The following is a 21,815-nucleotide window of genomic DNA, read 5'->3' on the forward strand; positions in this document are numbered from 1 at the left end:
GATGCTCCCCTAACCTTCAAGCTTCATTATCTTATCAGTACTTTATGGATCCATCAATATGAAGGACTCCCTACCCACGATCAATACCAATTTCGAATACCATAGTATGGATAACGAGAAAGGAGAGAGAATGTTGACCGGACCACCTGCACGAAGAGCTAGACCTCTAGCTTTTGGAGCTCTAACGGTTGCTCTGTTGTATTTCTTATGGACTGCAAATGTCCATCAGTTATTCATGGGCTGCGGCATGCAACCGCAACCTGCCGGAACGAACCATGCGAAGGATATTGTATCTACATCTGATCACAAACCTATACCGTTGGAAGCGCATATCATGTCTAAATGTAAGTTTAATCGGTTCGCAATTCATTTCTCTTGCACTGCTCCAGAGTATTTCTCCGATAGACATGTACTGACTCCTTAATCCAGGTCCCGATGCGCAGGTCAGTCAAGCTGTTATTAGATTTGTGGTACATAATTAATTTACTTGTAGGACTGTTTAAAAATGATGGTATTGCCAGCTATGCAGAGAGTATATGACAAAGTAAACTTCACGCTCTCATTTATTGGCGCGTAAGTGTTGAGCCTCCCAAGAATCATCTGAAGAGTCTAACGGCCATTCTTTTGCAGACCTACAGACAATGACGGAGTTGCCTGTAAACATGGCCCACAAGAATGCATGGGTAATATTCTCGAATTATGTTCTGCGACGCTATATCCCGACCCGAAAATCTACCTTGGGTTTACGATGTGTTTAACCAGAGACTATAAGGACATACCAGATAGAAGTCTAGTGGAGGATTGCGCATTAGAGCATGGAATGGATTTCGAAAAACTCAATGCGTGTACTGTGCAGGATGACGGAGGGTATGGAATGGGAATGTTAAGGGATAGTGTCAGAAGGAGTACCGAGGTATGTGTGAAGATAAAACTCATATTTATCCTTCAGAGCTCCCATGCTAACCAAAAGCTGTAGGCTGGTGTTATAAAATCTTGCACTGTCAGACTCAACGAAGAAATATTTTGTGTACGCGATGGCAGGAAGTGGACGGATTGCCCAGGAGGGTCGGAAGTAAACGATCTTATTCTTGCCGTAGAGAAGCTGTACCACCAGTCTTGATAGGTTCGAATATATCGGTCCATAACTCACTTGCCTCTCCAACGGTGTAGTTCAAAGACACTTTATCCATCCCTGTTTCTTCGTTGCCCTCCATGTTTTCCAATTGCTCGATTATACTCTCCAATCCGATCGCTTTTCCGGTTGCTTGTGTTGCGCCCGCCTCTAATGCAACATGTACGATATGCACATGAAAATGGTAGTAGGTCGGTTGGTAATGAACATACAATTTCAACTGATCCTCTTCCAATCCTTTGTATGAGTTCACCGTAGCCTCCACAAACTTTTGTCTCATATGTCTCAGCCATTGTACATGTTTCTTCTTCAAATCCCTTAAACTCCATATATCTCTCCTCTCCACTAGCCCTAATAAATGGAGCCCCTCCATCGTCTTTCGATCCCAGTTCAGATCTGGCAATAATAAGAACCCCTCATCTCCATCTCGACCTTGTGGGGTTCTATAAATGACATCCTCTACCTCAGTCTTTCCATCTATTATATTGTATACCCAATTTAATCTACCTCCATCTCTTTTCGCCTGCATATATGGGCGTATCTTCTCGCTGTAAATTTGGGGTGTTTCTGTGATCATGCGAAGTCCTTGCTTGCTATATTTCTTAATGTGCTGTTCTGTGCATGGATAGATGAGATTAATCTTCAGATCGGTAGGTTCAGTCGTTTGCGAAGGACCAGCATTGGCCAAATACCAAAAGTAGACATCATTTGCGCCGAGATTCTCGAGGGATTGGACAGTGGTCGGGAGAGAAGATAGATAGTCTGAGGAGGTAGGAAATGGAGCGCGCTCAAGAATCAAGAGACATGGCTTGGAATTGATTTGACCGCAGAGAACAGAACGTCGTCCTGCTTGATCTTTGTAGGTAGACCAGTTAGATGTGGTGTTGTGGATGGAGGTAGATTGTGATATTAAAAGTTACCTTGGTTTAGCAAACGATCAAATTTAAAATCTCGAATGAGAGATGTTGGGGAAGGAGCTTCTTCTGCCATGATTGGTGTATGGATGCGTTGATTTTATTGTGGCCAGGCTCAAAGGTTAGGACACAAAGCTCCTGGGGGATGAGATTATGTCATCAAAAAGCGTTTTGTTGCATATCTTAAAATTTTGCTGATTGTTCGCTACGAGAATACAATCAGTCAGCATGTCACATAAGTCTATCAATTAATCGAACACGTCACATGTGACATGTATCAAAAGATGAAAACCTTCAGCTGTGTGTGCGACACAGGTGCTGATACTCAATTACGCATCCAAGAGCGAATTTGCATTGGCAAAGTCTCGTCGATGATGAATGAGTACACCAATTGCAGATACATTCCGGATATGTTTATCTAATCAGTCAAAGAGTTCCCAACATTGCCAAGTATGGAAGATTTGCAAAACTAGCAAGGGACAGTCCGTCAAAGATACGCTATCGATACGAGTCTCAATATCAAAGTGGTGGACATGCTCGAGACACACACGCGATCGACGACCAGATCGTGCATCATCTAATAAGCTTGGGAGAGTATCTTTTTCGAACCCGGACTGGCATATTGACGGGTGTCACGATGTCTGAGATCATTTAGCAGTCGAATTAGTAGAGCTAATGAGATATCGAGGTGTGTCTCAAGACATCGAGCACGTCCAACTCTTGCTTGGAATTCATTCCATGCACCATGAGCCATCTACACACACTATCAAAAGAAGTTCGAGATTTCTTGGCTAATACTATCGTTTGTCCCTAGGCTTTTGATCAAGAACGAGTACGGAGTAGTGAAATTGTGGGGTAATGATATGAACCATTATCAAGCTTCAACAATGCAGCACAATCCGAGAGCTTCAGCCGGCATAGAGATGTGCTTTGATCTTCCGTCGATAGGTCAATACCTTTTCCCGCTCGGTATTCCTTACTCCGTTGGCTGCCTATCTGCGATTACTGCATCACAACCTCGAGATGATGACAATGATAGGACAGGATAAGCGATAACCTTCTCCAGACGACTTACATTAAATTGTGCTATCTATATTCACAATGCCCTGGTCTATGAATGGCTTTCTTAGTTGCTGGTCGTTACGATCCTACGATCCACACCACCACCACCATCACCTCCTAAATACGATGTACAATTTTGAACGTCGTGCAGTAGCTTTCAAATTCTCCCTATTCCGCAACGGATTTAAGAACTTTGTCGCCGTGTATAGATCACATGATCAAGAATTTCATATTCACCGCTTCCATTTTCGTTCAGACGGTGCCGATACCCGTTTTCTAAAGCATTTCAGGCAGGGTCTAATTGTAATTTTTGCTCCCAAAACCCGCATGAATCTTGCCGGCCCCGCCAGATGAAGAACGGTCAGTCGCCATCTTCTATTACAAATCGTCAATCTCCAATGAGCGTGAAGAAAGTGGGGCCGCTCTCAAAGAGGTAGGCAAATATATCTTGTATATATAAAAAGAGTGAGTCCTTCATGTTTTACCTTGGTTTCCTTCTGACGTCTGCAATTATACTACAGTCGTCATTCACTCAAAGTTTCATGTCATATATGAAGATCTTTTCCTTTCGATATCTTTTATTAATATAATCTTCTTGTTTCGGATTGACATTTTCTTTTTCTTCTTAGTTCTTTTTGTGAACGTACATTATCGAAGCTATTACAACAATAGATAGGCGCCAATAATAAGGAAAAGGATAGGAGGGTTCCTTACCTCAAAAATGACGGACTCGATATCGAGGCAAGAGACCCGCAAGTCAGGTGCATCAAAACCCGATTCGTCTCCTGGGCTACATCGATGTTTATCTGGAAATCACCTCGATGACACTTCGTATTATACAGGTCATGCTGGTGTATCTCAAGGGAAAACTGATCAAGGTATGGAGCGCGATTCCACAATCGATTTGGAAGATACAGATACCGATGGCGCTTCAAGCATATCGCCAGAAGTTATAGATGGGATTGAGGTTGAGAGAGATGTTGAATTGGGGAGAGAAAAGACTCAAAAGAGCACGAAAAGTGTGAGGGATCCAAACCTAGTCACTTGGGAAGGGCCACATGATCCAGAGAACCCTAAGAATTGGAAAATCGGACGTAAATGGGCTGCAGTCTTGGTAGTTTCAAGTTTCACCTTTATATCCCCAGTTTCCTCTTCCATGGTAGCCCCAGCTCTGACTTCCATAAGTTCGGATTTACATATTGAAAATTCTATAGAGCAAAGTCTGGTGCTATCTATTTTCGTCCTGGCTTATGCGATTGGTGAGTCGATTCTATGTTGGCAATTGTAAACAAATACTGACATGAAAACAGGCCCATTGTTTCTTGGACCGCTGAGTGAAATGTTTGGACGAGTCATTATAGTGCAAGTTAGCAACCTTGTATACTTGTTTTTCAATCTCGGCTGTGGTCTGGCACAAACCAAGGGGCAACTGATTGCTTTCCGATTTCTTGCCGGGCTAGGTGGATCAGCCCCTTTAGCTCTCGGAGGTGGAGTACTCAGTGATTTGTTCACAGCCGAAGAGCGTGGTAAAGCTATTTCTATATACTCTCTCGCTCCACTACTGGGGCCGGCAGTTGGTCCAATAGCAGGCGGGTTCATAGCCGAGAATACTACCTGGAGATGGGTCTTTTATGCCACTACTATTGCAGATGCGGTCATTCAAATAATAGGGTTGTTCTACCTCCAAGAAACATTTCCACCTGTTTTACTCGGACGTAAGAAGAATAAGCTCATCAAGGAGACTGGGAATCAAGATCTCCACACAGAATGGGATGTTCCAGACAGAACTATTTTCAAAGCTCTCTCTGTTAGTCTGACGCGACCGTTCAAACTACTTGGTATGCTTAATCATTTCATAAAAATCTACCATTCTTTATGTCGTCACATGCTTCTCGTCACATGCTTCGTACAAACATGACAAAAAGGCTTCAAAGCTCGGCAGTGGGATAAAGAACTATGCTGGAGAAGAAAGTATCTTCCTAAAACGGTCATAATTCGTATAAGGCAATGATCACGTAGACATACACCTGCCATTGATTGACTCTCTTGCGCACGATCCTATAAATATCGCTTTTGCTGACTTGCTCATCATCTAGGAACGCAAATCATCATCCAGGTGCTAGCAGTATATATGGCTTACCTCTATGGTATCATGTATCTCGTACTCTCCACATTTCCCGGATTATGGGAAGGCGTATATAACGAAAGTGTCGGGATGGGTGGGCTTAACTATATTTCTTTGGGAGTCGGTTTCTTCTTGGGTACGCAACTATGTGCACCGGCACAAGACAGGATTTATCGAGAGTTGAAGGCACGTAACAACGGAGTGGGAAAGCCTGAATTTCGAGTCCCTTTAATGATTCCTGGTGCTTTGCTTGTGCCAGTGGGGCTCTTTTGGTATGGATGGTCGGCTCAAGCTAAAACTCATTGGATTGTGCCGAATATTGGAGCGGCAATTTTTGCAGCAGGAACCATTATCGGATTTCAATGCATTCAAACTTACATAGTCGACTCCTATACCAAATACGCTGCAAGTGCTGTCGGAGCAGCAACTGTTTTGAGAAGTTTGGCTGGTTTCGGTTTCCCATTATTTGCCCCATACATGTATGCAGCGTTAGATTATGGGTGGGGTAATAGTTTGATCGGATTTATCGCGATTGGATTGGGGTGGCCAGCTCCCATTTTGCTGTGGATATATGGCGAGAGACTTCGTACGAGAAGTACATTTGCAGCTGGATAAGACAAATGCGGAAATGTACGACTGGTAGGATGAGGGCATGGAGTTATGATTGGTGGATCGGATCCGAGCGTGATCGTATGAGTGGACGAAAATGACAAGCATAGCCATATGGAGTTATTGGGCGATTTTTAAGGTCAAACGGCAGTGTAAAAAATACCCTTTTGCGGATCAAATTGATGAGCATATACAAATAGAAATACGATGATTGTTGAATTGGAGAACAAAATGGCGTTTGTGTTCTTGAATGGCCAAATAGAGTTATGAGCCTGACAAGTGTATACTTCGGTCATCATTGCTATGAGAAATGTCTTGCTAGATGTATGCGAATCCTCCTTGCAATGATGTTATTCGGTTGAAAGTTCCTCCTGCAAATCTTAAACGAGAATGAGTAGACTATGCCACTACAACCTTTGATCTGATACTTTGTCGACTGAGCGGCATCCAGAAACTAGTGAAGATTGCGCAATTTCTTCGGTGTCCAAGAGTACGTTGAAAACAAAACGTACTGCGTATTCTTTCCGTGTCAGCAGTAGACAAGGAGTTTAAGTAGACATGGAGTTTACTTCCGCCGGCTTCCAGATTACTTCCAAGTCACGGAATTTTGGGAACTCCATGTCCAGTCGCAACGATATCGACACCAATGTCTAGAATTACCATCAATCAATGAAACATTCGGCGTCCTTAACTCCTAGCTTTCGGAGAACAAGCAATATGACAATGCGATACTACACTAACAACGCATCGCTTTGGGTGAGGAACACCACATCTTTCAATGTCCAAGATTTGCTTCGACAAGGGAATATCAGGTTGCCAAGAATCTCACTCAGAACTAATTCTTCCTTTGGAATCTCGAATGTCGACAGGTTCATACTAGTTGCGAAAAAGGACAGGATAGTGTAATGAGTCGACGATGATGACATAGATCCCGGAATTCTGTCCACTGTCGGTCGAGAGTGCTTCTCCGGATATACATACTTATCGCCATAAAGTCCATCTAGTTCGATGTAGTCTCGAAGGATCATTATCCCGAATTCGTCATGACGGTATTGGCTTAAGCTTAACGGTCAACCGTCTGGACTAGCCGAAAAAGACATATCCATACCTATGTTGATTGCGTGTAAGACATGGCAGTGAGAGGGATTGTGAGATCTTATACGGTGAGGATGCGGCACAGCGGTTCTTTATCAACATAGATGCCAATCACGCCTCAACTGAGATCCATGGGGCTCAGCTAGTGGGAATCTCGAGCGTATGGGATAATATGACGATATCGTCAGCTCTGCTTTAGCACCTAGGCATCTCTTGGCTTGGAGAGTCTCGAAGCTTACATAGCCACAAATGAAGCTTTAAGGGTTTTGCGGGCTATTATTAACGGCGCATCTACCTGCAGTCGCCGATCTTTGAAGAAGATAAGACTCGTAAATGCAGGGCCAAAATGCTCACTGCACGCGTGGAAGCGTGCAAGGGCGTTGTGTGTCTGCAAGGTTAGGGCACGAGGAACCAAGAGACCAAGGGCCGTCAGCACAAGTGAGAATGATGCCTCCACCAGTGCTGACAAGCAGTAGCGACAGTAATAACATGATAGATAGGTAGCGCGGCCCTACAGGGCATAAGGAAAAGGAAGGATCTTGACGAGTTTGAGAAAATGATGGCCCCGCAATAGAAAAACCCTCAGCGGCAGGCGGACACTACGTACATTAAATAGCATCGATTTCATCAATTCGGAGACACATACTTTATTATCGCCGAAATTAATAAGAGTTGCAATGAAGAAGCAACATTGCATTGAGTTGAAAGATTTATATAATAGAAATGTTGGATATATGTTGGGTTGGATTGAGCAAAAGAAAGTAATTTACATGCGTTTGGACATTTTGTCTGTTGACCTTATTGATAATCTGTCTTGACCAATCAGATCTATGCATTAGAAATTTCCTCGAATCCAATTGATATCTCCACTCTTTGCACTCCCTCCCCCTCCCCCAATCACAAGTCAACCACTCTTATCAATCCAGAAGATTGATGGCAGCAGCATTCCATTTCTTTGCTTTACTTAGGCATTGCGCTTCATAAGAGAACATACCTACCTGCCCATATGAAAACCATCTCCATACCTAGAAAGAATCATCACTTCAATCTCCAGGAACTCAACTCGAGGGAGGATTCTTCTTCTACTTATACCTTCTTAAACACGGCCAAAAGTTCCATGGAACGATTAGTTGCGATAAGGACCCGAGTATATTTTTGCATATCACTTTAACGTAGGAAGGACAGAGATAAGAAACAACTCTGCTTACAGCTTCAAAAAGGTCAATGGTCTAGGGTAGCATTCCCTCAGAATTGGCAGCGAGAAAGGATAGGTCCGCGCGTGTGTTCTCCGTAAATACTTATCGGATCGGATAAGCCTTGTCTACCGGCTACTAGGGACCCGCAGCGCACCACCCATCAACGGATTTGATACGGATAACGTCGAGGGGATAAGCTGAGGATCGTGCCCCTCTCTCGCGCTGGATGGCTGACGTACGGGATGCGGGTCGCATTGATGGAGGATCGTCGTCCTCGTTGAATAATGTCAAGATCAAACCGGAGAGTAATGTGACGACTGATCGGGAGAGCTCGACGTCGAATAAAAGATCGAGGAGTAGCAGAGATGCCGCTGCGATTAAGAGAAGGTGTGTTTCAACAGCTTGTGTCGCATGTAGGAAGCGCAAATCCAAATGCGATGGAAACACACCAAGTTGCGCAGCTTGCTCAAGTGTATATGGGACTGGTATGTTCATCTCATATCCTCAATTGATCGGTGGCAATTGGCCTGCAAGACTAGCTAAGTACTTGGACTGACATTGTGAATTGACAGAATGTGTATACGATCCCTTATCAGACCATAGAAGAAAAGGCGTATATAAAGAAAAGATCGATAGTCTGAAGACTCGCAATTCTACTCTACAAACATTGATACAAGCGATATTGAATGCCGCCGAAGAAGATGTGCCAAATCTGGTCCGCCAAATTCGGACGTGTGAAAGTCTCGATGATGTAGCAGAAAACATTCTGAAACAAGATCAAGCCTTCGAAGACGATGATGATGATATGGACGATAACATGGCATGTACGTCATCTAGTTTGCCGACTTTCGAGACCCAATTATCGGGGAAGATGGGTGAATTGAGGTTAGAAAATGGTTCGGTAAGGTTCTTGGGAGGCACCTCGAATTTAATTTATCTCGATGCAGCGAGTGTTGAACATGGGGACGCTTTGGAAACGACTCAACAAGATGAACCTCTCCTGTCATGGACTACAGTTACAAGTGATACAGAGGTCATCGTCCATTTGATTAATATGTATTTTACATGGCATTATCCATATTTTACGACATTGAGTAAAACGCTGTAGGTTTTTCTTTTTCCATATTCCCCGATTCAAAGCTAGTCCATTTCACTTTTCCATCGTCTCGGCTTGCTTCAAGAATTACTGACTGATTGATATTACTAGGTTTTACAAAGACTTCCTTTTGGTATGTTTACTTGCCAGACACTGGCTCATTGTATTTCACATTCAAAACATCCAGGGTTAACGGAATCCAGGGAAAACCTCCAGTGACTCCAAAAAGAACAATGTACTGTTCATCATTATTGGTTAGTGAAGACTCAGCTCTCAATGTGATTATCTCCTAACGAGTCTCAGGTTAATGCTATGCTGGCTCTGGGGTGTCATTTTACAAACTCTCCCCAAGCCTGTGCAGATCCAGGTGACACCGCTACTAAAGGTGATCATTATTTCGCGGAAGCGAAAAGACTATTCATTGAGAATGAAGAGTTTGAGAAACCGAGATTGACTACCATACAAGCTCTCTGGTGAGTCTTCACGCTTATGTTCAAATATGTATATCTAACATGATGGCAGTTTGATGTCAGTTCGTGAGGCAGGTGCAGGCCGAGAAGGAAAAGGTTGGGTCTACTCTGGAATGGCATTCCGAATGGCTCAAGATATGGGACTCAACCTGGATTCCGGAATCAACAAAAACAGCCCAAAGGAATTTCCCGTTGATGAAGATGAAATCGATGTTAGAAGAGTCACATTTTGGGGCTGGTATGTTGAATTGATTCAATATATTCTTTTCCATCATTGTTTGATTTGTTCCTTGACCACAATTCCTATTTTTCTGGTCCATCAACTCCTAGCTTTTACTTCTAATGCAATATTAATTTCTCATTTTCTTGAAATTCGTTCTTTGAGCGATTGCTGATTTTCCTCGATAGCTTTCTCTTCGACAAATGTTTTTCGAATTACTTAGGAAGACTTCCTCTGTTATCGGTGACTGACATCACCGTCCCAAAATATGACGTTAAGAAATTCGATGACGATGAGATCTGGTCACCTTACACAGATAATGGAATTGGTCAATTACACTCCCAACCATCAAGGACAAGAGCTGTAGCTTTACAGATTTCGAGTCTTTGTGAGATTAGTAGTGATCTTCTCACATTTTTTTACCATCCACAAAATGTTGAAAGGGGTGTTGGAAGATCACAGGAGCTAAAGAAGCTTAGCGAATTACAAACAAGACTCGAGGCTTGGAAAAGAGATTTACCTAAGGAATTTGAACCAAAGGAAGGACAATTACCCAACGTCCTTCTTATGCAGTATGCACTACTATATCTGAACTTTAACTCATTACTGATTTTGTATAGCATGTTTTTCCATCTTTTATACATCCATCTATTTCGGCCGTTCCTCAAGTACAATCCAAGTACATCGCCTTTACCGACACATGTATCTCCTCGAAAACTTTGCACACAAGCTGCTGGGTCGATATCCAAGTTAATGCGTCTTTACAAGCGTATATATGGACTTCGTCAAATCTGCAATATTGCAGTTTATATTGTTCACTCTGCTTGTACAATTCATCTTCTGAATCTTCCAGAAAAGACAGCGAAGAGAGATATATTTCACGGTGTGAAACATCTCGAGGAAATTGCCGATGATTGGCTCTGTGCACGCCGCACTCTTTCAATTCTCTCTGTTCTGGCTCGAAAATGGAATATCGATCTTCCTACAGAAGCGTCTGCTGTATTCTCTCGTACTGATAGCAGGTTTGGGTATTTCTCGACAGCCGATGTTCCATCGCCGAAAGCAGAAATAATAGCGACTACACCATCATCATCATCATCACCTACTCATTTCCAGACTCCTGTGCATTCTCAACCGCTCCTTGCAAGAAGTCAAACCCAGTTACAACAGAGTTTGTACAGCTATCCTCTCGATTCAGAAGTTCCACTCACGCAGAATTTGATAAGCGATCTATCAGTGCAGTCTTCGCTGCCCAGACTCCAAAATGTTGTCTCGCCACCATCTGATCATACAGATTCCATCTCATATTCTACGACAACAAATCCCCTTCATATGTCACCTGTCTCTGCGTATCCCCTCTCTCGTACAATTTACACCAACCCGGCTCAATCTTTCGCTCCTAGTATCGCAAATGCTACTTCTACGGCTAATAATAGCTCATTGACTAGTGGGAATAGAAGTGCAAATAGAAATGTTAGCCCTAGTACACTGTTCGGTGGGGTAGAGCAGTTAGTTCAAAGCCAGGATTGGTGGTTGCGAGATCAAGCGAGCTTGGTAGTTGGGTTTGAGAATTGGATGGGTGGAGGTGTTGGTATCGGTACGGGGCATAGTCATAGCTTGAGTGGTGATCTAGGTACCGGGACTGGCAACCCATTTTATGATAATGGCAACCCCAATCCTGGGAACGGAGGTGGTAATACAGGTGCAGGGGGTGGTGGGGGCGCTAATAGAGGGTTTAGGGATGACGACTGGTTCTCATAGTTGCTATGGGTGTTTTGATATAATACGACATGATATAATACGATGATACTTGGATGGAGTTGAGAAGGGATTCTGTTGGGCTTAGACGGGAGGGTTAGGGTTATGATGATCAATGATCAAGGTCGGGGCGGAAACAGGAGCCTGGCATGAGTTCAGCTTGGGAGTTTTTTGGGATACCTGTGTTCTTGTCACAGTGGAATATTTTGACTTTAATAAGATGAGAATTGTATGTACCAATGATTCATTATATATAGATATGTTTTCGGGATGATATGGTATGGCTTGGAAAAGATGGAGCTTGTTAGTACAGATAACGTATCTGGAGTAGAAAATAACATTTCGTATTCCATGGTTGGTTCGTTCTTCGAAACTAAAATGAGGTGGGAATGAATGATGAAAAATGTATTGGGTTGTATGAGTAAGGCTATCTATCTATTCTTTTTTCGTTGATATTTCCAGCTAAGCTTTTTCTCTTGAATATCGATTTTTAAATAGCGATTATTTTGAGATTTGACGGGATGGGATTGGATGACAAGTTTTTGGAGATGGTGAAGAATGAAGGTTGGCTGGAAGATGAATTAACCTCCTCTCTCCTATTTGAAGAACATTTTGATAGGTATTGAGAAATGTTTGTTCCAAGTAAAAAGAACACAGATTCGGCTCTTACAATACCTCATCTAGAAATCCCCAAAAATCATCACATTCAACTTTTCAAAAAAGAACCCCCCACCCCTCCATTTTGTAATTTTTTAACTCTTAATTATGTGTGTATGATTCGGAAAGGCTAAGTAAGTGACAAACAAGTAACTCAAATAAGCTCTTCTACATCTTTCTCTTTCTCTACCTCTGCCTCTTCCTCATCATCATCCTCATCATCCCTCCCCTTTTAATTCCAATTCTGATTTTCATATCCTATCTTATCTGTTCACATCTAATCATTTATATGCTCATACAATCCCTTTCCTTTCCTTTCCTTTCATCGTTCAACTCGATATGCAAAAGGGTATTTATTATAAACCAAGTCCATCGATCGCTGTGTACCACGCAATGCAAAGTAAAGTATAAAAAGATTCCTCCTCTCCCATATATGCTCATAAAGGTGTCGTATCATGCGTGTATTGTACGTCGCGTTTCGTTCCCTTGCGTGTCCTTGCTTGGTTTCTTCATCCTCTGATTCCTCGGTTTCTTTACCCGTTTGTTCTTTTGTTCGTTTCCGTGATTGCGTCTCCTTTCTACTTTCTAGAATGAGTGCCTGTTTCTTTTAAAAATTTCCAGTCCAATCCCTCCTAGCGCTTGTCTTGTCCCTTCCCTTTCTCCTCCCTCGACCCTTCTTTCTCACTCCCAAACCTAACAAGCACCCCCTCAATGACCGGCACTAATTCCGTGATCCTAAAAGGTTTCGTCATAACCTCATCCATACCAGCTTCCAGTGCTTGTTGAATTTGTTCTGCTCTCGCATTAGCAGTCACTGCCACAACTGGCACATGTCCTATCAGTTCTCCATTCTTTTCCATTTTGCGTATCTCCCTGGCGCATGTGAGACCGTCCATCACGGGCATTTCGATGTCGAGAAGAATGAGGGTGAGAGGAATGTGTGATTTTTGTGGTCGTAATTGCTGATGTAGTTGTGAGGAGTCTTGGGTTTGGTTTGGAGTGCTGGTGTTCTGTGGGCTGGGTATTAGCATGAATCTTATGGGGAATATGGCAAGAAAATGAACGTGAAAAGGGATTATCTTACCTTCTCTGCTACAGCCACATTCGAATGATCCGCTTTCTCACTCATCCAATTCGTCTGACTTACAAACTCAATAGCTTCCTTTCCATGATTTGCTACGTGAACTGTACATCCCAACCGCTTCATTTGTGCCGCCAAGACCTTCTGATTGACTAGATTATCCTCCACGATCAACACACTCCACGAACTAGGCCTGAGAAAATCCGGAGTCTTATTCGTTTTCACCTTCTGGCTTTCTTCCTCCTCAAATGCAAATGAGTTACGATTTGTAGGTAATCTTCCCTTCTCCTTCAAATCGAGGAGCTTATTCAACATGTTTTCTTCATGGTCCTTGATGCTTTTCGGAACGTTTGTCGCAAGTCGCCCATTAGCCTCCAGATCCGAATTCATCTGCGATTCAACATCCAGAGTTTTTGCCCTTATCAATGCACGGCGGCATTTAATGTAGAAAGCGAAAGTACTTCCAACCCCAAACTCTGATGCCACGCCGATTTCTCCACCTTGCAATTCGGTAAGTTGGCGTGAGATGAATAGTCCAAGGCCAGATCCTCCATAATGCACATGAGTTCGAGGCGATGCTTGAGAGAAACGTGTGAACAAGTTCTTCTTCTCGGCAGGCGTTAACCCACAACCAGTATCTTTTATCTCGAATCGAAGATATATGATTTGACCTCTACCCCATTCCTCGCTATCGGTAATATTTGCTTTCGAAAACCTGGTAGGAGATGGGAAGTATTCGAAATTGGCCAATGACTCTAATAAAGGTGGTTCCAGGGAGGCACTGATAGAAACATGGATTTCTCGTATCTTCTCGTCCTTGGTGAATTTGATAGCATTTGTCATGAGATTAATCAATACTTGAGTCAACCTACTTGAGTCGAGCATGACACTGTCAACTTTCAACTCCTGAAATGACTTTTTGATGTCTAAATTGAGAGATATGGTATTCATTTGACATTCCCCGGCAAACATCCTGAGTCCTAGCTTTACCACCTCTACAGGTTTAGTAGAGACAGGTGTAATTGTAAGCAGATTTGAATCCAATTTAGAAATCATTAAAACATCATCAACAATTGATTTTTGGTGCTGAGCACAAAGTTGAATTGTTTCGGCGGCATCTATACCATCTTTCAAGATAGCCGCGAGTTGGTAATCGCGCTCATCCAGATCCTTGTTTGCTGCTCTGTATTGTTTCAAAGATGATGAGATACCATCTGCACATTGAACGATAGCGCTTAGTGGATTGCGCATTTCATGACTTGTTATGTCGATAAACGAATTTTGCTGGCGTCTTGTTTCTTCGTAATCTTTTAGTCGTCTGTCTTGAATCTCTTCGGCCCATTTAATTCTGGAAATATCTGTTGAGCCTACGTTGTGTCAGTAAGGATCAGTTATAAAGCCATAGATTTAGTTTTCGCCAGGGAAGGAAAAAGTCTTATCAAACTTACAGCCCATCACACTCTTCAACTTTCCGTTCTCATCATTCTCTCCAGAGAATGTACCCAATACCCAGCGCTGTATAGTCAATGTACTCCCGGCTATGTCCCCTACCCATGGTTGTTCCATGCGTGCTTCTATTACAAATGGAGTAGCTTTTTCTACCAGCGCAAACCATTGCGATCTAAACTTCGGTCGGTCCAGCTCGTATATTGCATTCATCCATGAGAAAGGAATCTCTGCTAAGGTTTCGCTTTTTGCGAGACCAGAAATATGAAACCATTGCTCATTCGCATAAGTTAGTCTTCCTTCTGGATCAAGAATAGCTAGGCCACCAGGAGCAAGGTCACTGAATCTTCTAAAGTTTCGTTCAATTTCGTTGGCCTGGTTTGTGCGAAGCAAAAGTTGTTCAGAGAGCTCTGCACGATCTTCCATTTCCTTAGCGAATCTTTTTTGGAGTGTGATATCGGTGCAATATCCCATGATGCTTTTGATACTTCCATCCAAAGAAAATTCATGCTGGTAACTCGCCAGAATCCAATTCTCATACTCATCGCCAGTAATAGGATCATACCATGGCTTGACGAGTTGAAGCTCACCAGACCACGGCTGGTTACGGGTGGTGAGTTTCTCCCAACCCTTTACCATAGTCGGAATGCTAGACGGAGCAATTGTATCCATCCAAGCCATTCTAGAAGCTGTATCGCGAGGCAAGTTCGTTATCTCGTAATAACGATCGTTGGCTTCGAGCAATGTACCATCACTATCAACTGAAAATAAAGCGACAGGCGAAACTTCGGCGATACGTTGCAATCTTCCTTTTTGAAAAGCTAACTCTTCAGAGAGTTTCATGCGCTCTGCAGCAGCGATTTCTGCAGCATCGGTACCACGTCGGATCTCGTCCTGAAAAAGTGTCACTGAGGCTAGGGAATTTGCTAACTGTCTGTTCAAGATTTTGACGAAAGATTCGTAATCGGCATCATACGGTCTCCTGGGATTCACACCAACAACTAGAAAGCCCAAAGTATTTTCGGCGTTAGTTGGTCTCAGTGGCAATACCACAGCCTCTCGAGACGGCTCGCCGAACCCTCTCCAATTATATCCTCGTGTCAAGCCGACAGGAAGCATACTATCCGAAAGTGATATCAAAGTTGGTTGGCGTGTTTTCATGGCCTCTCTCAAGGCTGGCACATATCCTCCCAGATGTCTTTTTAGATCGAGTCTGCTTTGAGCGCTTATATGTCCTTCTGGAACACCCAAAGAGCCTTCTAAAATGACCGACTTGATACTCGTAGAACTATCAGAAGAAATCGAACCTCTCGACGATGTTGCATCATTCTCAATATCATCGAGGACCGAGTAAAGCAAAACAAATGGAAAGTCATATTCGTTCTCAGCAAGACCGCCAAGCATCAATTTCCAGAAATCCGACACAGATTGCGCAAGAGCTGTTTCTTCGCCGACTTTCAAGAGTGTTCTCATCCTTCGATTGCTCACCACCTTTTGGGTAGTCTCGAAAGGTGCATTGTAAACGCCCAGGAGCTCGGGGCTAGGGCCGGCTTTCCAGATGGGTGTCAAGCTCCAGGAGTAAAAAGTTTCCTCGACAAATCCTCGACGCTCTAGGGGTAACATTTGATCGGTCATGGCGATTCCTCTCCCTGTCTGTCTGCACTCGTTGAAAATCTCGCCAACCTCCTCCCAGATCTCTGCGAAAGGACCTCGAGCGCCTGTCCCCATTAAACGTGGATGCTTCTGACAAGCTACAGTCTCCGCGTAAGTTTGATTGTACAATAAGGTCAACTCTTCGCCCCAGAAAATGGCAGCGGGGTGGGGATTGGCCATCACCATGTTCACGATCTGGCGAAATTCGGGTGACCAGCTGTTCATGGGACCTAAAGGTGTCAAAGACCAGTCCACACCTCGAGTGAAGACGATGTGGTCAGAGAGATACCCTTCGGGACGCTCAATTGTCCAATCTGCAACTGGAGACTCGGTGACCCAATCTGAGGATGGTCCCTCGACCATCTCACTCATAATGATATCTTCATTTTGATTTTGTGCGCCACTTGCCGGACTGTTTAAATTTGACACTTGGACATCTTTCAATGCTGCAATTGTCTTGTCGGAGAAGGTGGTGCTTAAAGTTCCTTTTTGGCTGTGAGGGTAATTACTAAATATGAGATCTCTCAACTCAACATCGATTTTGCTTCCACAAATTAAAACCCATCTCTTCCGGATTCTGTATCCAGACCAGAGAAATCCATTGTATGAAAATAATTGGCCTGGATAATCTTCACTGGTTTGTTTCTGGACGAAGTCCCTGATTAGAGATCTGAAGGTTGTAGAAGCAGGTCCCCCAGAATGAAGTGTTGGAGAAGTCTGTCCTTCAGAGTTTTGAGATATGGTACTCGTGAGGAGAATATTGGACTGGAAAGCTTTGTTCATGTATTTCGGTTCCAAATTATCTCCGAATGCATTATGGCGCAAAAGATCAAATATCAGAGTAGGTTTAGGGTCGAAATTTAGAATGTCCGTGAGACCTATTGTATCGAGTTCTTCATATTCTCCTGAGGTATCAGACTCAGAATCAAGTAGATCTTCCTCATTGGCGCTTGATTGGCAATATTCGGCGTCTCGTAAAGGCGACTGTGTATGGGTTGGTGAATCAGACAGCATAAGTTTTTGGGCCTTCCTTGACCTGGGTGACATCGAACGTTTATGTATCTTTCAGAAATTCCGCAGGTCCATCAGCACAAAGATGTAGAAGAGTCACTTCCTTTGCCGATGCCCAATGTAAAATCGACAGGGAAGTATTTCGGCAGTGAATCTTTGTGGGTGTTGTTGGTCTTGAGATAAAACTGCTAGGATCTTAACATATTGGTAGGCGTTCGGTTGGGTAGAGGTTTCGGTGGAGGCAGTAGGTGTATGTATGGGAGATCTTTGAAGCGAAGAGTGAATGTGGGTGGTTGGTGGAGGTAATGAGTGAGTATTGATGAGGAGTGATACTGTTATTGATTATTCCTAGAATCTGTTTCAATAGAGTTGGGAGATTTCAGATGGATTAAAAGAAAGACGACAAGAAGAACAATGTTTCTTGAGGCGATGAGTAGTCAGAATCAATAGTATCAAGTGTTTGCAAGCTAATTGAACGATTGATTTAGATGATGAGCCTTAGATGAAGGGGAATTGAAATGATTTTGGAGCTTCAGCTTCAATGTAGCGTGAAAAGAAGACGCATTCGAACAATGAATGAATGGATGGACGGATGGATGGATGGATAGATGGCATGTATGTGTGTGTGTATGTGTATGTGTATGTGTATGTGTATGTGTATGTGTATGTGTATGTGTATGTGTATGTGTATGTGTATGTGTATGTGTATGTGTATGTGTATGTGTATGTGTATGTGTATGTGTATGGATGTATGTATGGATGACTGAATGAATGAATGAGGTTGAAAGCTCCTCAAAACCTTTCTCTTTTGCTGTCGAATACTCGAAATACTTTGAGTTGTTTCGATTCTCTTTGGTTAACATTGGGAGATTTCTCTTCTTCTCCTCTTTTACTCTTTTCTCTCTTTACAAGTGGGCAAGAATGGATATTATTGATCACGATAGATTTTCCCGATTAACATCCGTATGCTGAATTTTAAAGTCCCCCCTCCTCCCCCCCTCCCTTTGAGAAACGGATAGAAAAATAGAAAGAAAAAACCCTGTAGGGAAAGTTCCATAGGGTGAATTTAGCGGCTACCTTGATATTTCGATCAATCTAGACCCTTTAGAGTGATGCATTGGGTGATCAACTTACAGAACCGAGAGAATTTGACTGTGCCACAACGGCATAAAAATTGGTCTGTCAGGTGTGAAAGGAATTTTAAGGGCCGAGAGAACCGAGTATGTTAACTGATAAAACAGATAAATATCATCATTAGATACATAGGAACATTTTGTTACATGATCTAAAACTATCCATCTTATTTTCACAGTAAGAAGACAAGGTGTTAGATAGCAGTATCAAAGCGAGGGCCCTACTCGAGTACTAACAAATTGACCAGGAACCGAAGCAGCCCCTTCATCAGTAACAATTTACAAACCGATGAAACCCTCGAGACCCTATCCAATCCAAATTCCAGAGCCTACAGAGCATGGAAAACTCTACATTGGCTACTGTATCTAGTGTGTCTAGTACAAGGAACATGCTAGAATTCATATGTGGCCGATATTGACCGAGGCTTTTTCCAAGAGAAGAGAAAAATCTATCAATGTGATAGATATTCGTGCTCAACGCGAGGACAACACGTTGTTTCCGTAATTTGATATGCAACGCCACAGCAATACGATCCAATTCAATATCCAAACTTCAATCAGCAATGGATGACCTGAACTGCCGGCGCTGGAGCGGCGTAGCCCTAAGACGCTAAGTACATATTGAGTGCCTACACAAGGGCCAAAGAGTGTAATTTGATTTGATTCTATATATTATTGATTTTGACTTTGATCTTTTGTTATCTCATTCCTTCAATCACTATACCACATGTTTAGCATGTGATTTAGATGATCTTTAATTCCTCTACTCATCCTCTATTCAAGCCATGAGACGCTATTGAATAAGGATCAGGTCATAATTGCATTTTTGGCTTCAAAATTAGTGTAACGGTCTATTCAACGCTTCAGGCACATGGATGCACTACGCCCTGAGCCCTGAGCACTGAGCACTATTTATGAGGGTGGCAGGTGCCGCCCAAGCTACCTAGCACCTAGCCGTGCTAGCCAAATATCTAGGTATGTGCAGGAGAAAAAAGCTAGGGGTGTTTAGCTGCACTGCAATGTCTATCTATTAGTCCACTAGTCTTTGATGGGGACTCGTATTAAGCAGAATTGGCTCTACAGATACCTAGACGTCAAGAGGATCAGAATCCTAGAATGATTTTCTGTCCCAATTCGAATCACAGTACTGTCGTCTTCCTATACTTAGCATTGGGAGTTTCTTTTTGAAATATAATATTCGCGGTTTCGCTTTTTCCTTCCTAGTGTTTTTCTCCAGATTGCATGAGGAATGAAGACGGACGTGTGGTCCTATACATGCCGATCCATGGCTTGGCATTTCTTATCCATGAAGGGATTTCTTATCAGTTCATCAGCGCGTGATGCGGTTATGTTTCCTCTCGTTGGTGGGTGTACGGATTGAGGGGTAGCTAAAGAACGAGCGTTGGGTTAGAAGGTGCCGTGCATCAGAGAGTACCATTTTATGAAGATAGCTCTATCAGGTGACGACATGATCACGAGCAACTCCCTATGCTACTTGTTAACTTTACAACCCATAGATGGGGCAAGTTGTTTGAAAATGTTGAATTGAATTCAGTTCTTCAACATGAATACCTGAGTCAAGTCAATGGGTTATTGGAGATAGAACTCATGTCCTGAGCAATCTTCAGTTCAACTCGTTAATCCTTTTTAGGCAACCATAACCTATGCATGTGTGACCACGGCACAGCATGAGTCGTCTATGATATAAGTCCACTGCAATAGGAGTTGTACTCTTTTATCTTTCTCTGACACCCTCTCTTCCACCCTCTTTCACACACTTCACTACGCAGCACTGATATGGAGATTTAACTCTCGAGAATACTAACAACGAACATCAAAACCTCAACCTCAGTGAACCACAGTTCAACTATGGATAATCAAACCAGGAATAACCACTTTACCTTCGACTTTACCACTCCTGCTACTGATCTAGCCTTGCGAACCCCCACTCCACCTCCATTAAACATCCATCTCAAACCCACTCCTCCCCGCCTCCAACTTCTCTCTCCATTCTATTCCGGTGTCATCCCAGCCGAAATACGCTCCCTGATTTTCTCCTACGTTCTCACTCCCACTGCAATTCCAAACACAGAGTATGACCCCAACACCAATTACGCACGCCCAGGCTTTACATGCCGCACACGACTACACCTCTCCCTCCTGCGAACATGTCGACGTATCTACCTCGAAACCTACCACCTCCCACCAACATGCATCCCGCACGTATTCTGGCACGCGCGACATCCCCCCTCCGCGAAGCCCGCCCGCAGCGAACACTCCTATTTCCCCCGGCTCCCAGACTACCAGCTCGCGCTCCTCAAATCCATCCATCTCCACACCCAACTCTACTGGCTCCAAGATTTCCTCCGTCCCCTCACTTCCGCACACTACCTCCAAAATATCACCCATCTCAAACTCACCATCCGAAGAGGCGACTGGTGGTGGAACGAGCGAAACGAACCACTAGCCATCAATCCCTACCGCGGCAACGCCGATGTCCCCAGCATGCGCGCAGACATGGAGCGCTCGCGACGCGGCGAGGCGCCTGCATGGCAAGCGGGGAAATGGGGCGCATCGCTGGCGGGGTTTCCGCAGCTCGAGGTGCTAGAGATGGAATTTGAGACGAGTGAGGAGAAGAGAGAGGAGTTGAAATTGATCGTGGAGTGGGCCCGGACGTGGGAATTCCCAATGGGAAAAAGAGGAGTGTTGAGTACACGTAAACATTCAAATGCGCGTGCGGGGGAGGAAAATGAAAAAGGTGAGTTGGGGGATGTGAAGACGTGGGAGTGGAGAGGTAAGGCGGTGCATTGGACTGAAGTCTGTCCCTTTTGTATGGGTAATGCTTGTCAGCGGACCGAACCTGCGAAAGGGAAGAATGGGGATAAGTGTCGGGAAAGAAAAGGTTTGATGGAGAGGGGAGAAGGTCCCATGTTGGTTGTCATGGAATTGAAATGGAAATTGAGAGGCCATCCAGTGGGTGAAGAGAGCAGTGGATTGGTTGAAGAAGAGGACGATGGCCAAATAGTGGATTCGGATGAGAGTAGTGATGATGAAGACGAGATGGAATGGGGAGAGGAGGATGAGGATTAAATCAAGAATACCAGGATCGTGACGATGGTTGGAATGTGCCTTCATACAAGCCTATCAATGCACAAGG

At 43.6% G+C, this 21,815-nt stretch overlaps 7 protein-coding genes across 7 annotated transcripts; 4 read left to right on the forward strand and 3 right to left on the reverse strand.

Annotated features, from left to right (window-relative positions):
* Window positions 1-58: 58 nt before the first annotated feature.
* EAE97_005038 (uncharacterized protein) lies at window positions 59-1,120 on the forward strand (the record flags this gene model as incomplete). Its single annotated transcript, XM_038875550.1, has 5 exons — window positions 59-344; window positions 430-443; window positions 494-573; window positions 631-913; window positions 977-1,120. The coding sequence occupies 5 exons, from the start codon at window positions 59-61 to the stop codon at window positions 1,118-1,120; spliced, it is 807 nt and encodes a 268-aa protein (XP_038733907.1).
* On the reverse strand, window positions 1,083-2,122 carry EAE97_005039 (uncharacterized protein; the record flags this gene model as incomplete). The annotated part of the gene is made up of 2 exons (XM_038875551.1): window positions 1,083-1,987; window positions 2,053-2,122. The coding sequence occupies 2 exons, from the start codon at window positions 2,120-2,122 to the stop codon at window positions 1,083-1,085; spliced, it is 975 nt and encodes a 324-aa protein (XP_038733908.1).
* A 1,707-nt stretch (window positions 2,123-3,829) lies between these two features.
* On the forward strand, window positions 3,830-5,848 carry EAE97_005040 (uncharacterized protein; the record flags this gene model as incomplete). Its single annotated transcript, XM_038875552.1, has 3 exons — window positions 3,830-4,367; window positions 4,419-4,946; window positions 5,205-5,848. The coding sequence occupies 3 exons, from the start codon at window positions 3,830-3,832 to the stop codon at window positions 5,846-5,848; spliced, it is 1,710 nt and encodes a 569-aa protein (XP_038733909.1).
* A 725-nt stretch (window positions 5,849-6,573) lies between these two features.
* Window positions 6,574-6,870, reverse strand: EAE97_005041 (uncharacterized protein; the record flags this gene model as incomplete). Its single annotated transcript, XM_038875553.1, has 1 exon — window positions 6,574-6,870. The coding sequence occupies one exon, from the start codon at window positions 6,868-6,870 to the stop codon at window positions 6,574-6,576; it is 297 nt and encodes a 98-aa protein (XP_038733910.1).
* A 987-nt stretch (window positions 6,871-7,857) lies between these two features.
* On the forward strand, window positions 7,858-12,030 carry EAE97_005042 (uncharacterized protein). Its single transcript, XM_038875554.1, has 8 exons — window positions 7,858-8,618; window positions 8,706-9,237; window positions 9,341-9,362; window positions 9,433-9,483; window positions 9,533-9,702; window positions 9,752-9,937; window positions 10,108-10,491; window positions 10,540-12,030. Exons 1-8 carry the CDS (start codon window positions 8,360-8,362, stop codon window positions 11,678-11,680), a joined length of 2,745 nt encoding a protein of 914 aa, XP_038733911.1. The 5' UTR covers window positions 7,858-8,359; the 3' UTR covers window positions 11,681-12,030.
* A 936-nt stretch (window positions 12,031-12,966) lies between these two features.
* Window positions 12,967-17,561, reverse strand: EAE97_005043 (uncharacterized protein; the record flags this gene model as incomplete). The annotated part of the gene is made up of 3 exons (XM_038875555.1): window positions 12,967-13,344; window positions 13,419-14,782; window positions 14,864-17,561. The coding sequence occupies 3 exons, from the start codon at window positions 17,559-17,561 to the stop codon at window positions 12,967-12,969; spliced, it is 4,440 nt and encodes a 1,479-aa protein (XP_038733912.1).
* Window positions 17,562-20,527: 2,966 nt separating this feature from the next.
* On the forward strand, window positions 20,528-21,748 carry EAE97_005044 (uncharacterized protein; the record flags this gene model as incomplete). Its single annotated transcript, XM_038875556.1, has 1 exon — window positions 20,528-21,748. The coding sequence occupies one exon, from the start codon at window positions 20,528-20,530 to the stop codon at window positions 21,746-21,748; it is 1,221 nt and encodes a 406-aa protein (XP_038733913.1).
* Between the last annotated feature and the right edge of the window lie 67 nt (window positions 21,749-21,815).

This window comes from Botrytis byssoidea, assembly GCF_014898295.1.
Source record: "Botrytis byssoidea strain MUCL 94 chromosome Unknown BBYS_008, whole genome shotgun sequence".
NCBI lineage: Eukaryota > Fungi > Ascomycota > Leotiomycetes > Helotiales > Sclerotiniaceae > Botrytis > Botrytis byssoidea.

Coding starts and splice junctions, on each gene's coding strand:
- EAE97_005042 (XM_038875554.1), top strand. CDS start 8,360: ATGGCTGACGTACGGGATGCGGGTCGCATTGATGGAGGATCGTCGTCC. Junction 9,238..9,340: donor ACGACATTGAGTAAAACGCT/GTAGGTTTTTCT, acceptor TGATATTACTAG/GTTTTACAAAGACTTCCTTT. Junction 9,484..9,532: donor TGTACTGTTCATCATTATTG/GTTAGTGAAGAC, acceptor AACGAGTCTCAG/GTTAATGCTATGCTGGCTCT.